At 40.6% G+C, this 14,589-nt stretch overlaps 2 protein-coding genes across 7 annotated transcripts in view; one reads left to right on the top strand and one right to left on the bottom strand.

Moving 5' to 3' along the window:
* Positions 1–14,589, bottom strand: part of LOC129764388 (calmodulin-binding transcription activator 1) — a 675,564-nt gene that overhangs the window by 607,189 nt on the left and 53,786 nt on the right. The gene's annotated exons all lie outside the window — the stretch shown is intronic.
* Positions 13,468–14,418, top strand: LOC129767088 (uncharacterized). Its single transcript, XM_055767707.1, has one exon. It carries the CDS (start codon positions 13,468–13,470, stop codon positions 14,416–14,418), a length of 951 nt encoding a protein of 316 aa, XP_055623682.1.

Here is a 14,589-nt window from a genome sequence, read left to right as displayed (position 1 = left end):
TTAGAGTATTCCCTTCTATACCATTGCATATGGTACACATTTACACAGTTGCCATATAGGCGTAAGAGTTTTCGTTCTGCTCTTCCATTATCCAGTTAGACCGGACAGCGGAGACAGTTGATTGATCATTGTTGAGTTATTTATAGAACAGCAGCCCGATGTGTATTGCAGAGCAGAGCAGTTGTATGGATGAATCGATCTTATTTCGACCGTGGATCGATCTCCATCGCTGATGATTGTTGCGTGGACGTAGTTATTCTGTAACAACACAAAGATGGTCAATGAGGGCCCTGAGTTTTGAACCCACGATCGATCGCTTACTAAGCGAACGCGCAACCAATGTGGCTACGGAGACCCCCAGCACAATTGATATATTGATATAAATCATTTGGAACACTCAAGTTCCCACAAAAATTTATTTCTATAATAATAATACATAATCTATACTCGCGGTATATAAATTCTTTTTTGACATACAAACCTGATGCAGACTAAGACGCATCAATCCTGTTACTGTTTGAATCCGTTGCTCGTGAGGAACGGACACCAAATAGTTTTTATTAATACACATCATGTTTATAAATACATAGTTACCTTCACTTCATTTATTTGAAACTCATTGTTGAAAAAAATAAAATATTTATTTGAAGTTCATTGTGAAAACATAAACATAAACGAAACATAACCGTGAAACAAACATTTTTAATTTGAAATTCATTTTGAATTATTTTTAAGCAATTGTTCATTTTTCTTCCTCATCTTGGATTCGGTTCTGAGGATTCCGAGCGCTGTTGTGGGATTCGAAGAGACAGACGATGGTTCCTCATGAAGCTAGAATCCCAATCTCTCCCTGCCAGTTTTGCAATTGATTGGATTCGTGCTGGAGGTTGTTGGCTTCCGCAAAGTTAAACGCCAGACGACGTAAATCTTTGAGAGTCATACCATAGAAAGCTTTGTCCAATGCTCTGCAGTGGTCCGCCAGATTCTCAAACTGCTCACTCGTAAATGCTTGTCTGAACCGGTGCTGGCACATCCCAGCAGAAGTAGAAATGTCCAATAAAAGATTCAAATCATAAATCACTCTCACTGATATGAGCCTCTTTCTCAGAGCTGATTCAAAAATATCGAGGTTTGCCGCAATCCGACACTTCGAGAATCCCTTCCGAAGCCTCTGTCAGGCCATTTGAGCATTTCTGGAGTGCATTTCTTCAAACTAGTTTTCTTCTTGTGGGCCCCGTTAAAAATTTGGTTGAAAACATTTTATAATTTTTTTTCAGAGCAAAACTCTGGTGCGAACTTTTGCCCCACAGTCAAAGATCTTAAACTTTTTCATAAAAACGAATACGCACTATCGTTTACTATAGAATGAAAGTTTCATTGACAGTGTAGATTCGACCTTTCCAGTTATTCTAGGTAAGTTAATCATAATTTCCAAAACTGAAAAAATTAGATCAAAACATCGCAAAACTCTTTTTGCCACTTTCATGAAATGTATCTTGTTTATATGTGTGAGCTGCTGGTATAATAATGTATCAAATGAATACACTGTTGTCGATATTTTGTGCTTTGCTCCGCACTACTCTATCTATATCTTTGAAACTTTATGTGTACACCTAGCTGGCTTTCTGTTAGAGTTGTAAATAAAAACAAAAAAACTTATCTACAAAGAACAGCTGTTTTACCATCACTTCTCTTCCAGTTTATCGAATCAGCGGTAAAGTTTTCTCATTTTTACTCCAAAAATATTGACGAAAATAAAATATTGATCGGACGGACACTTCACCGACAAAGAACAAACATTTTGTTTTGAAATTAATTTGGTTATCTCCTCCTTCTTCCATTAACAGATGCCCACTAACTACATTTGCAAGTGCAACTATATAAGTTAAGTCACTAACCATCTGGCCAGCAACGAACCACCCGCGAAGCGATAATTTATTATCAACAAACACCAGACATCGGACCACTCAGCCACATCACATCAAACGATCCAGAATTCAAGATCAGAAACAATCCCACGATTCAAGATCAGAATAAACAATCCTTTCCATTATTTCCCACAAGGCAAAATTTAGTAGCGATAGGACTAGAATCAGGGCACAGCGGAATTATATACGGAAGTATCCTAAGATTCTATGTTGGTTCTTAAGTGAAGGTGAATAATGTAATTTTTTTAAGTAAACCAAGTGTTAAAGTGTTAACCCATATCATGGACGAATCAGCAGAGCGGATTTTAAACCGTAATCAGAATTTGTCATTCCGAATGCCGGAAGCTATTTTAGACATGAAAAATGAGCAAAATTACAAGCTCTGCTAGGTGATTCTAGTCTAACTTTTTTGTTAGATTATCGTTAAGACATATTTGAAGACCTCCAAAACGTAACGAGTACATAAATTTGAATTTTCAGTTAGTGTCCATCTTTCTCACCCAAGTGTTGGTCTTTCCCAACTCAATCTTACTTTTTCAAAGATGCCGGACACATTCATTCATTCATTTTTATAAAAAAAAAACTAGACTATCAATTTGCGGTAGAAAAGCTATACATTTTTTGTGAAATTCACGAAAAAAATCAACTTTTACTTAGGATGTCCGTCTTTACCACCCTTCCCCTACTGGTAAATGGCCGAACGGATAGACGAAAAGTGAAAAAAAATAAAAGAAAAAAGGAACGCGTTGGCGGACAATGCCGGTGACAGTTGACCCTATTGCGGTCGTGTCAAATTTGGGCATGGGTATCGTACTGGTCGGAATTATTTTTCCTTGAAAAAGCAATAATACATGCAAGATTATGAAAAAATAAACATTTTTTTAAAATTTATTTCGTGAACTATATACAGCCATTCCATGTCAAACCGATGTAGTGGTTCTCAGATTTTCGTGAGAAGTGGTAATTCTGTTCAAAACATTAGACCCGTGTTTTTTTTCATTAGGGTGACCCCCCTTTTAGGGTTGTTCGAAAAATCAACTTTGTCTTCTTTATTCCAAAAATGACTTTTTTCAAAAATTCATAACTTTTGAATTACTAGACCGATTCAGATGATCGACATATCAAATTAAAGCCAATCACCTGGTCTTTCTTGATATTATTACACCTGCAGAAAATTTGAATTCTTTTTTCGTTATTATTGATTGTGTTGTTTCACCAAGCAGTGGACTGTATTTAAGAGCTGCGATCCTGTTTGTGCGTGTTCGATCCAAATTTCCACAGCCGCCCATGCGGCTGACACGCAAGGTCAACGAATGTGCAATTCTCAACCAAAGTAGCAGTTATGCTACTTAGGAGAGAGTGCGTTTCCACGGAATGATTCCGAGCGACCCAATGCCGCGTGCGATGTGAAGCAAATGGAATATTCCATGTGCTTCTTTGGTTCTGTTAAGGACCAATCCAAAACCAAAAACTATACCACTGATCGAATGAGGGATTAATCGGTTGATTGCGAAAATAGACACTTAGTGCTTTGTACACATTTTATATTTACAGCAAATTTACAAAATCAAACATTATCACTTTCTTTTTAGCTTCTTGCTTTCCAATGTTTTAGCACGCGAAATAGCTTCCTTCCAAGTTAGCGGTTGAAATTAAACTCTTCCTCCCTGCATGCAGTGCAGTTTTTACTAGCGCTCGCAATGCACTCTCCCCACGGGTGGGGCATGTGTTGGTGTTTGTATCCTCACGATCGTCCTTTCGTTGCGTTCCTTCCTCCGCCATCCTGTTGGTCGTACTTTCAGTGCGCTGCCCTGAGTGGTGGACTGAACAGATTGTATTCGTTTTTTATTGCCACCAAGGGCGCTATATTTTTTTATATTTTTACTGAAAAGTTGAGGATTTTTCACATAACACATCTCGAAACCAGGGAGGCGTTTTTTTCGTTTTTGAGTTATGATTTTTCAAAGTTAACCGATGGTCCGAAAAATCATTTTTCCCCATTTTTTCCACTACAAAAAATCATAACTTTTGATCTACTGGACCGATTCAGATGATCGACATATCCAATTAAAGCCAATAAGCTAATCTTGTTTGAAAAAATATTACACTCTGAACAAAAATGGATTTTGTTTTCGTAATTATTGATTATATTATATTATATTTATTTTTATAGCTTACATCGTTTCGGGACCAAGGGCGCCATACATTTTTAAATTTTTTATGGAAAGATGAGCATTTTTCACAAAACATATCTCGAAACCAGGGAGAAATTTTTTCGTTTTTAAGTTATGATTTTTCAAAGTTTACATATTTTCAGTTTTCGTTCAACATTTCTATGCGACTAAACTGAATGTATGTGACTATAATCCAATTAATTGGCAAGTGTGTTATTTTTTGAAAAATGGCAAGGCTAGTAGGCTTGATATGTCGATCATCTAGTAGTACAAAAGTAATACATTTTTGAAAAATGTCATTTTTGGGAAAAAAGCCATCCATCGGGTAACTTTGAAAAATTATAACTAAAAAACGAAAAAAAACTATGTGAAAAATTCTCAGCTCTTCAGAAAAAATATAAAAAAATATAGCGCCTTTGGTCCCTAGACCATGAAAACTATAAAAATCAAATACAATCATTAATAACGAAACCAAAATTTAATTTTTGTGCAACTCTGGTATTTTAAAAAAAAAAATCAGCATATTGGCTTTAATATGTTATGTCGATCAATTTAAATCGGTTCAGTAGTTCAAAAGTTATAAATTTTGAAAAAAAAAGTGGAAAAAAGTAGATTTTTCGGACCACCCCAAAATGGAAATAACAAAAAAACAAAAAAATACGGGTCTAACAAAGAACGAAATTTCCACTTCCCACGAAAATCTGAGAACCACTATATCGGTTTGACATGGAATGGCTGTATATATATTGTTCAAGCTTAGGTCAATAATAGACTCGGCACCCTAAATGATTTGCCTACGCTCACACTTTATCGCGCAGATCATTATTATCTCATTCGCTATCCAACTCTTGACGAGTAAAGTTCAGTGTCGTTATTGTGCGTTGCCACTTTTACTATTGTGCGATTGGTATAGTGTACGAGTGAAGGTCATTGCTGTCCGCTTTCGAATTGACCTTTTGTAAAGTGGAACAAAGGAAGCAGCGCTCTTGCAGCTTACAGCCCTTGGCGGCTGTTGAACATCGGCATAACGGGATCGCCATCGTGTGGCTGTCGTTAACGGGAATTATCATCACGTGACCGTGTGAGCTATTCTTGCGCTATTGTGTTGATCCATAGCGCGTAGCCTCTGTCTCTCCCTGGTTAGGGCAGTAGAGCGCAGTATCGGAACAACTTTTATATTAAGGTACACATATTTAATATTAATATTATTATTCAACTCATTTGTTCATTGTTTAATATTATTATCATAATTTATTTTTGTTTTGTTATTTTTTTTCTCGAGATAATTGTTAAAATCAATAATATATTAGAAATAAGACAGAAATTTTTGTAAAATGGAGGATAGTGGAGGATCTCCCGAGATGGAGATATCCGATAATGAATCCCATTTAAGATCTGGGAAAAAACATAAACGAGTCCCCCAAAAAGAAGATAATTCTTCTGGGGACGAATCTGCTCATCCTTCCAAGCCCCCCTCTAAGAAACCCACTGTTACTTCCACTCCCCCTCTCCCATCATCGATTTCGCTTCCCCCTTCTGATGTTTCCGATCCAACCCAATCCTCGTCCTCGTCCTCGTCTTTTCCCTCTGTTGTTTCCGCTCCACGTGTCGGAGTTTATCCAGAAGATGCACCTGGAACTGGCCCGTGGGTTGTTTTCCTCCGGCCAAAACCAAAAGGAAAAAGCCTTAACGTGATTCAGATCATGAAAGATCTGGCCAGATACTCTTCTGTATCTGAAATTCGCAGGGTTAGACCGAACAAATTGCGGGTTGTCGTGAATGAACGGAAACACGCAAACGAGATTGTTGCTGACCAACACTTCACTCTCGAATATAGAACATTTATACCCTCCCATAACGTAGAAATTGAGGGGGTGATAACTGAAACGGGTCTGACGAGCGAACAAATAAAAAAAGAAGGAAAAGGCAAGTTCAAGAAGCTTCCCTCAATGGAAGTAAAGATCTTGGACTGTCGCCAACTCGGGAAACTCTCCCATGATGGGGACCAAACTAAATTTACGCCGTCAGACTCGTTTCGAGTCACCTTTGCTGGTGCCGCCCTCCCTGACTACGTTATGGTGGACAAATTGAGACTACCTGTACGACTCTTCGTGCCAAAGCCCATGACTTGCAACAAATGCAAGTCAGTTGGTCACACTTCAGATTATTGTGCCAACAAGGAGCGCTGTGCCACTTGCGGAGAGCAACATGAGGGGAAATCCTGCAGTGCGACTGAGCATAAATGTCCATATTGCGGGGGATCCCCACACGAGCTCTCAGCTTGTGAAACTTACAAGAGTCGCTGGGAGAAACAGAAGCGCTCTTTAAAGGAACGCTCGAAGCGCACTTTTGCGGAAATTTTAAAGGGCGCTTCTCCACTGGCCCAACAACAACAACCAATCTCAACACACAATATCTTTTCCACGTTGCCAGTTGATGAAATGGAAGCGGACACAGCTAGCGGGGGCACACCGTTTATTTTCAAAGGGAATCCCCGGCGCAAAAATGTGACCACTCCCAAAGTTCAAGAACAAGTCCCCCCGGTGATACCCCCAGTTAGCTTGCCTAAAAAATCGAGTGCAGCGGACAAGCAAAATCAGGTTCCTCCTGGCTTCCGTGGAAATAGTTCACCTTCGAACGACCCAGCACTCGAGGGGACATCAAAAACCCCAAATGTCCCTATTTTTCCGTCCAGCTCAACTCCCCAATCGGGATTTATAAAGTTGTCTGACCTTTTGGATCAAATCTTCAAGTGTTTTAATGTTTCCGACTCCATCAGAACCATTGTCATCTCAATGCTTCCAGTATTAAAGACAATTTTGCAACAATTGATGCAAACATGGCCCCTCCTTGCAATGATTATCTCTCTTGATGTCTAATTTAAATAGAGAGGTCGGAGATATCACTGTTTTACAGTGGAATTGTCGTAGTCTTATCCCTAAATTGGATACATTCAAATTTTTAATTCATAACTTCAATTGTGATGTTTCTGCTCTGTCCGAAACTTGGCTTTCTTCGCGAGATGATATCTCTTTCCACGATTTTAATATTATACGCTTGGACCGCGATGACAGATACGGAGGGGTACTATTGGGGATCAATAAGTGCCACTCATTTTTTCGAATTGACCTTCCACCTATTGGAGGGATCGAAGCTGTTGCTTGTCATGCAAACATCAGAGGCAAAGACCTCTGTATAGTCAGCTTGTATTGGCCTCCGAGAGCTGCGGTTAGCCGCAAACAACTTGATGACATGTGCTCACTACTTCCTGAGCCACGATTGATCTTGGGAGACTTCAACTCTCACGGAACTGCCTGGGGGGAACAGTACGACGACAATCGTTCACTGTTGATATATGATCTTTGTAACAGCTTCAATATGACACTTTTGAACACTGGGGAAACAACACGTGTACCTAAACCTCCTGCTAACCCAAGTGCTCTTGACCTCTCGCTTTGCTCGAATTCACTATCGTTAGATTGCAAGTGGAATGTAATCCAGGACCCCAACGGTAGTGATCACTTGCCAATCAAAATTTCCATCACCATTGGGTTGAATTCTTCTGAATCTATAAACATGGTATATGATCTCACAAGACACATTGACTGGAAAAAATATGCGGACGCGATTGCTCTAGCCATCAATTCCAGAGATGGTTTACCTCCATTGGAGGAGTATAACTTCCTTTCTCGTTTGATCTATGACAGCGCGGTTCGCGCTCAAACGAAACCCATCCCAGGTTCCACTATTCGTCGAAGGCCTCCCAATCTATGGTGGGATAGCATATGTTCCAAGCTTTATGTAGAAAAATCGAATGCATTTAAAGCTTTTCGGAAACGTGGAACCCCTGAAAATTTTCAGACGTATTTGGACCTTGAAAATCAATTTAAAAACTTGATCAAAGGGAAAAAACGTGCTTATTGGCGAAATTTCGTGGGAGGTTTGTCACGAGAAACGTCAATGAAAAAAATATGGAAAGTGGCTCGAAACATGAGAAATCGCTCTTCAACGAATGAAAGCGAAGAATATTCACATCGATGGATTTTGAATTTTGCACGGAAGGTTTGTCCTGATTCCGCTCCTGTGCAAAAAATTGTTCGAGATATACCACAAGATAGGTGCGATCTTGATTCCGAGTTTTCGATGGTAGAATTCTCTCTTGCTCTCCTTTCATGTAACAATTCTGCTCCGGGATCGGATAGAATTAAGTTCAACTTGCTGAAAAATCTCCCTGATGTGGCGAAACATCGCTTGTTGAACTTATTCAATTGGTTTCTGGAGCATAATATTGTTCCAGATGATTGGAGACAAGTACGAGTTATAGCTATTCAAAAACCCGGAAAACCCGCGTCCGACTTCAATTCGTACCGCCCAATAGCAATGCTGTCTTGTATACGGAAATTGTTGGAGAAAATGATCTTGTTTCGCCTTGATCGATGGGTTGAAACGAATGGCCTACTCTCAGATACACAATATGGGTTCCGCAGGGGCAAGGGCCGAAAAAAAACAAATGGCTTCAGTATTCTTGGACATAAAGGGGGCCTTTGATTCTGTTTCAATAGAGGTTTTGTCAGACAAATTACACTCTCGGGGTCTGCCGCCTCTATTGAATAATATGTTATATAACTTGCTTTGTGAGAAAAATTTGAACTTTTCTCACGGAAATTCGGCAGTAAGTCGGGTCTCTTACATGGGCCTCCCCCAGGGCTCATGTTTAAGCCCCCTTTTGTACAACTTCTATGTAAGCGACATCGACAATTGCCTTACACAAAATTGCAGCCTAAGACAACTTGCAGATGATGGAGTGGTGTCTGTCGTAGGATCAAACGAATCCGACCTGCAAGGACCCTTACAAGATACTTTGAACAATTTTTCAACCTGGGCCATTGGGCTAGGGATCGAATTCTCCACGGGGAAAACAGAGATGGTGGTTTTTTCTAGGAAGCATAGACCAGCAAAACCAAAGCTTCAACTTTTGGGTAAACCGATCACTCATGCTATGTCATTCAAGTATCTTGGGGTCTGGTTCGACTCCAAATGTACTTGGGGGCCCCATATTAGGTATCTGAGTAAAAAATGTCAACAAAGAATAAACTTTCTCCGTACAATTACCGGCACCTGGTGGGGAGCCCATCCCGAAGATCTTATAATGTTGTATCGAACAACTATCCTCTCAGTGATGGAGTATGGCAGTTTCTGTTTTCAATCAGCTGCCAAAACACACCTCATTAAACTCGAGCGAATTCAGTATCTTTGTCTCCGTATTGCGTTGGGATGTATGCCCTCAACGCATACCATGAGTCTCGAGGTTTTGGCAGGCGTACTCCCACTAAAAGATCGCTTCAATTTATTATCTCTTCGGTTCCTCATCCGGTGTAAGGTTATGAATCCATTGGTGATCGGAAATTTTGAGCAATTGATCGAGCTAAATTTTCATTCTGGATTCATGAGTTCATATCATGAATTCACCTCTATGCAGGTTGTTCCTTCTTCGTATATTCCCAACCGTGTTTGTTTTCCTGACTACATCAATTCCCCTGTACATTTCGATCTGTTCATGAAGGAGAAAATCCATGAAAATCCAGATTATCTTAGATTGGGGTTCGTTCCTACAATCTTCAATGCAAAGTATGGGCGTATCAATTGTGATAATATATACTTTACTGATGGGTCCTCTATGAATGAGTCCACAGGATTTGGAGTGTTCAACGTATTTTTTAGCACCTCACACAGTCTTCAGAATCCTTGCTCGGTATATATTGCTGAATTGGCAGCGATATACTGGGCGCTGGACAGCGTCGCCTCACGACCTGTTGAACACTATTGCATTGTAACGGATAGTCTTAGCTCTGTCGAAGCTATCCGTTCAGTGAGGCCGGAAAAGCACTCGCCGTACTTCCTTGAGAGAATACGAGAAATTTTGAGTGCTTTATCCAGACGTTGTTATGTCATTACCTTTGTCTGGGTCCCTTCACATTGCTCAATTCCGGGTAATGAGAGGGCTGACTCATTGGCAAAGGTAGGTGCAATTGAAGGCGATATATATCAGCGCCAAATCGCCTTCAATGAATTTTATTCTTTAGTTCGCAAAAATACCATCGCTAACTGGCAACGCAAGTGGAATGAAGATGAATTGGGCCGGTGGTTTCACTCGATTATCCCAAAGGTTAGCCTCAAACCGTGGTTCAAAAGTCTGGACTTGAGTCGGGACTTTATTCGCACCTTCTCCCGACTCATGTCCAATCACTGTTCGTTAGATGCACTACTCTTCCGTTTCAATCTTGCCAGCAGCAATCTCTGCGTTTGTGGCCAAGGTTATCACGACATCGAGCACGTTGTTTGGTCGTGCGAGGTGTATCTGGTCGCCAGATCGAATTTAGAAAACTCCCTTCGGGCCCGAGGAAGACAGCCCAATGTGCCGGTGAGAGATGTGTTGGCTCGGTTAGACCTTGATTACATGTCCCATATATATGTTTTCCTTAAAGCTATAGATCTTCGTGTGTGATTGTCCCTACATCCTTATACCCTCCTTTCCTTCCTTTGCGGGTAATTCGTCCCCTTGCTATAAATAGTAGAATAAGTTGAAATGTAAATAAACTATAGATATACGAATAGATTTAAGAATTGAGTGCTCATCAACATTGTTACAATTTCCTTATATCCCATCCTTCTCCTAAAAATATGTCACCCTTCTAAACTCGAGTACACCGCGAGTGATCGGTTTTCCACCTTACTAACCATAGATGTAAGAAAATTGTTTATATATATATAGTTTTAAAAATATATTTAAGAATTCGGCTCCTTTAAACTTTAGTAACTGAGCCTGTAAAAATAAACGAATTAATAAAAAAAAAAAAAATTATTATCTCAAAAATCTAATCTGCATACGCACAAAGCAGATAATAGTTTTATAATCCCTTTTGTCACAGAACGAAACGAAAGACAGATAAACTAGATACACCGATAGCTTCAGCCTCTTTCTACGTAGATAGTTCACAGAGTACGCATCAAAAATTATATCGTCGGTCAAATACAATTTCGAGCAAAGGAATTGAATAGTTTTTTCCATTAATTATCCGCGCCAACAGTGTCCCGTCCACAATCCTGTGAACCAGTCGAATTTAGTTAGTTTCCCTACATTTTTATGGTCCTTCGAGAAACCGGATATGTGTAATTAGTGGCCAAAACTGGCAAAAGTGAACTGTTGGAGTGCGAATATCACGGACTTTCACATCGGACTGTGAACATCTACATCACCCTACGCGTGCGGAAGTTTCATCGGCGTCGATTGGTCTATCGGCGATTACGGGTCCAGCTGAAAAAAGGATTTCTTCTGCATAGACTCAGGATCGGATTTCGGCAACTTATATCGAACGTGGAGCTCTCGGCCGTGGCAAACGGATTTCATCCTCCTTCGTAAAATTATAGCGTGGCTCGCTAGTAGCGTGAGTATTCAGAAAAGAAAGGTGCGAATAGAAATAAATCGATATAGTGCATGTGAGTTTCAATTGCTGGATTATTAAAGAGTGATTTCATACAAAAAGTTGGAAATTCGAGAGGGTTAGTGATCTTAATAACGATCGAAACAAAATGGCGTCGTTACGTGAGCTCACCAAAGTTGAGCGTGGTTTCATCGATTCACTGAAGAATTTACAGAACTTCGTGAATGATTTTGATAATGCTCGTGATCATGTGAAAATTGAGTCTCGTTTGGAACATCTTGAGACATTATTCAAAAAGTTTCTTGATAATCGTGCAAAAATCGAAGCAATTCAGGAACCGGACTTAAGCCTGGTTGGTCAAACTAAGGACGAAAGAGAATCCGAAGTTATTAGAGACGTGGAATCGTCCAATAGAAAGACGCGCATTGAATTTGAAAATACGTATTTCGATATAACGGATTTTTTCCTTTCTCTGCGATTAAAACCGACAGCTGTGACTGATCTTTCCCCTCCGCCTTCCCATTCAACCGTATCCCGTGTTCATCTTCCGGTCTTCAAAATCCCTTCTTTTGATGGTAGTGTGAAAGATTGGCATAGTTTCCGGGATGCCTTCCAGAGTATGATCGATAAAGATGCATCGCTTACACCCGTTGACAAATTTAATTATCTGCTCTCTGTACTAACGAAGGAAGCAAAAACATTAGTTGAGTCGATCGAAGTAACAGTGTCAAATTATGAAGTCGCTTGGAAAATGCTACAAGAACGATTTGAGAACAAGAAAATTATCGCTCGAACTCTGATGGACGGTTTTTTGGATGCCGAACCCATCAGACGGGAATCTTACGATTCGTTAGTTACGTTGATATATTCGTACGAACGCAACCTCCTCCAACTTAAGAAACTAGATCTTGATACTGATGGTTGGTCTCATATTTTGGCACACTTGTTGTATAAACGTTTGGATACAGAAACCCAAAGATACTGGGAGCGTTATCATAAATCTCGTGAGGTACCGCAATATCAAAATTTGTTGAAATTCCTTCGTGATCACCTGGCTACCCTACAACCTATAGCAGCGGCAAAGACTCGTGAACAAACTATCCGAAATGATACTCGCAGACTCTCAACGAAACAAAAATATGGATCGACACTCACAACTACAGCCACACAAAATAAATCTTGTCCACTATGTCAAAAACCATATCATTCTCCTTTCAAATGCGAATCCTTTGCTAAACTAAATCCCGTCCAAAGGCACGAAATGGTGAAAAAGACTGGTCTTTGCCTAAATTGCCTCTCCTTCTCCCATATGGTGAAGGCTTGTCCCAGTTCAGCCTGTCGCGTTTGTGGACAAAAGCACCACACAATGCTGCACATGCGCTCCACTGATAGTAATTCCAACCGAGGACAAGAGATAGCTTCGTCACAATACGTTTCAATTACCACAACCCCTCGACCTCTACACTCATCGAACGCTCCAATCATATCGAACACACCTCACTCACAATCGCAAACCTTCGCTACTAGCCCAGTACCCCCAATCGTGTCACAATCACTTCCAGTGGGAGCCCACGCGCCGAATGCAGTTCGTGAAAATACATCCTCTTGTGGAAACGTTGTATTCCTGTCTACCGCAATAATCAAGATAGCAGATTCTCACGGCAACATTCATTTGGCCCGTGCTCTATTAGATAGCTGTTCCGAAAAAAATTTAATTAGCACACAACTGGCACAAAAGCTAATTCTTCATCGTCAAAACGATTCACTCTCTCTCCAAGGAGTTGGTCCAAGCATGATACATTCAAAGCAATCAGCCATGGTCAAGGTTTTGTCTCGTTACACCAACTTCGCAGTAGATTTGAAGTTCCATATTCTACCAGAATTCAAACCGATTATTCCGTCGAGTCGTTTGTCGGTTTCACAATGGAAAATACCAACTTCCGTGGTCTTGCCGATCCACGCTTCTTCGAACCCAGTCACATCGATGTTATAATAGGAACTGAAATCTACCATCGTTTACTACTTGATGGCTTTATCGAGCTTGATTCAAATTTGCCCATTTTAAAGGAAACCGTCTTCGGCTGGATTGTATCCGGCAAATGTAGCAACACTATCAGCTGCCATTCCGCTGTCACCATGGTATGCAGCAATGCGGATTTAGAAAAGCAGATGATGCGTTTCTGGGAGATTGAATCATGTCACTCCAACAACATTCTTTCTGTGGGCGAACAGCAGTGTGAACAATATTTTGCAGAGACGACCACGCGTGATGCCAATGGTAGATTTGTTGTATCCCTACCGACGAAGAAAACTGTTTTATCGAAGCTTGGAAGTTCTCGAGAAATTTCACTACGGCGATTTCCCTCACTCGAACGTCGTTTGCACGCAAATCCCGAGTTAATGAAATCGTATACGGATTTTATTCGAGAATATATCGAATTGGGACACATGACCTTAATCGATCCTAACGCTGATTTATTGTCTTCTACTATTCAACCTTATCATATGCCACACCACTGTGTTGTACGACCTGAAAGTTCAACTACGAAACTGCGCGTTGTGTTTGACGCTTCCTGTCCGACGGATACTGGTGTATCGCTCAACGATGCCCTCATGGTCGGTCCAGTCGTACAAGACGACCTCTACAATATCATCCTTCGATTTCGACTCTCACGGTACGCTATAGTCGCCGATTTGGAAAAAATGTATCGGCAGATACTCATTCATCCAACAGACCGTCATCTCCTACGGATTTTATGGCGAAACAAGCCTAATGATCCTGTGGACACGTATGAACTTCGCACCGTTACGTATGGGACAGCGAGTGCCCCATTTTTAGCTACACGCTGCCTTCGGCAACTTGCGATGGAATGAGGTGACGTTTTCCATCGCAAGTTCCACCCTACTGCGTGCGCTATACTCGATAAAAACTTTTATATCGATGACTTGCTTTGTGGAGTGGCATCAGAGCAAGAAGGCATCGTGCTTTGTAAGCAGCTAACTGATATTCTTCGTAGTGCTGGTTTCAAGTTGCACAAATGGGCG

This window comes from Toxorhynchites rutilus, chromosome 2, assembly GCF_029784135.1.
Source record: "Toxorhynchites rutilus septentrionalis strain SRP chromosome 2, ASM2978413v1, whole genome shotgun sequence".
NCBI classification, from domain to species: Eukaryota; Metazoa; Arthropoda; class Insecta; order Diptera; family Culicidae; genus Toxorhynchites; species Toxorhynchites rutilus.
The sequence above is the reverse complement of the archived record's forward strand: the minus strand, read 5'-3'. Positions and strand labels throughout refer to the sequence as shown.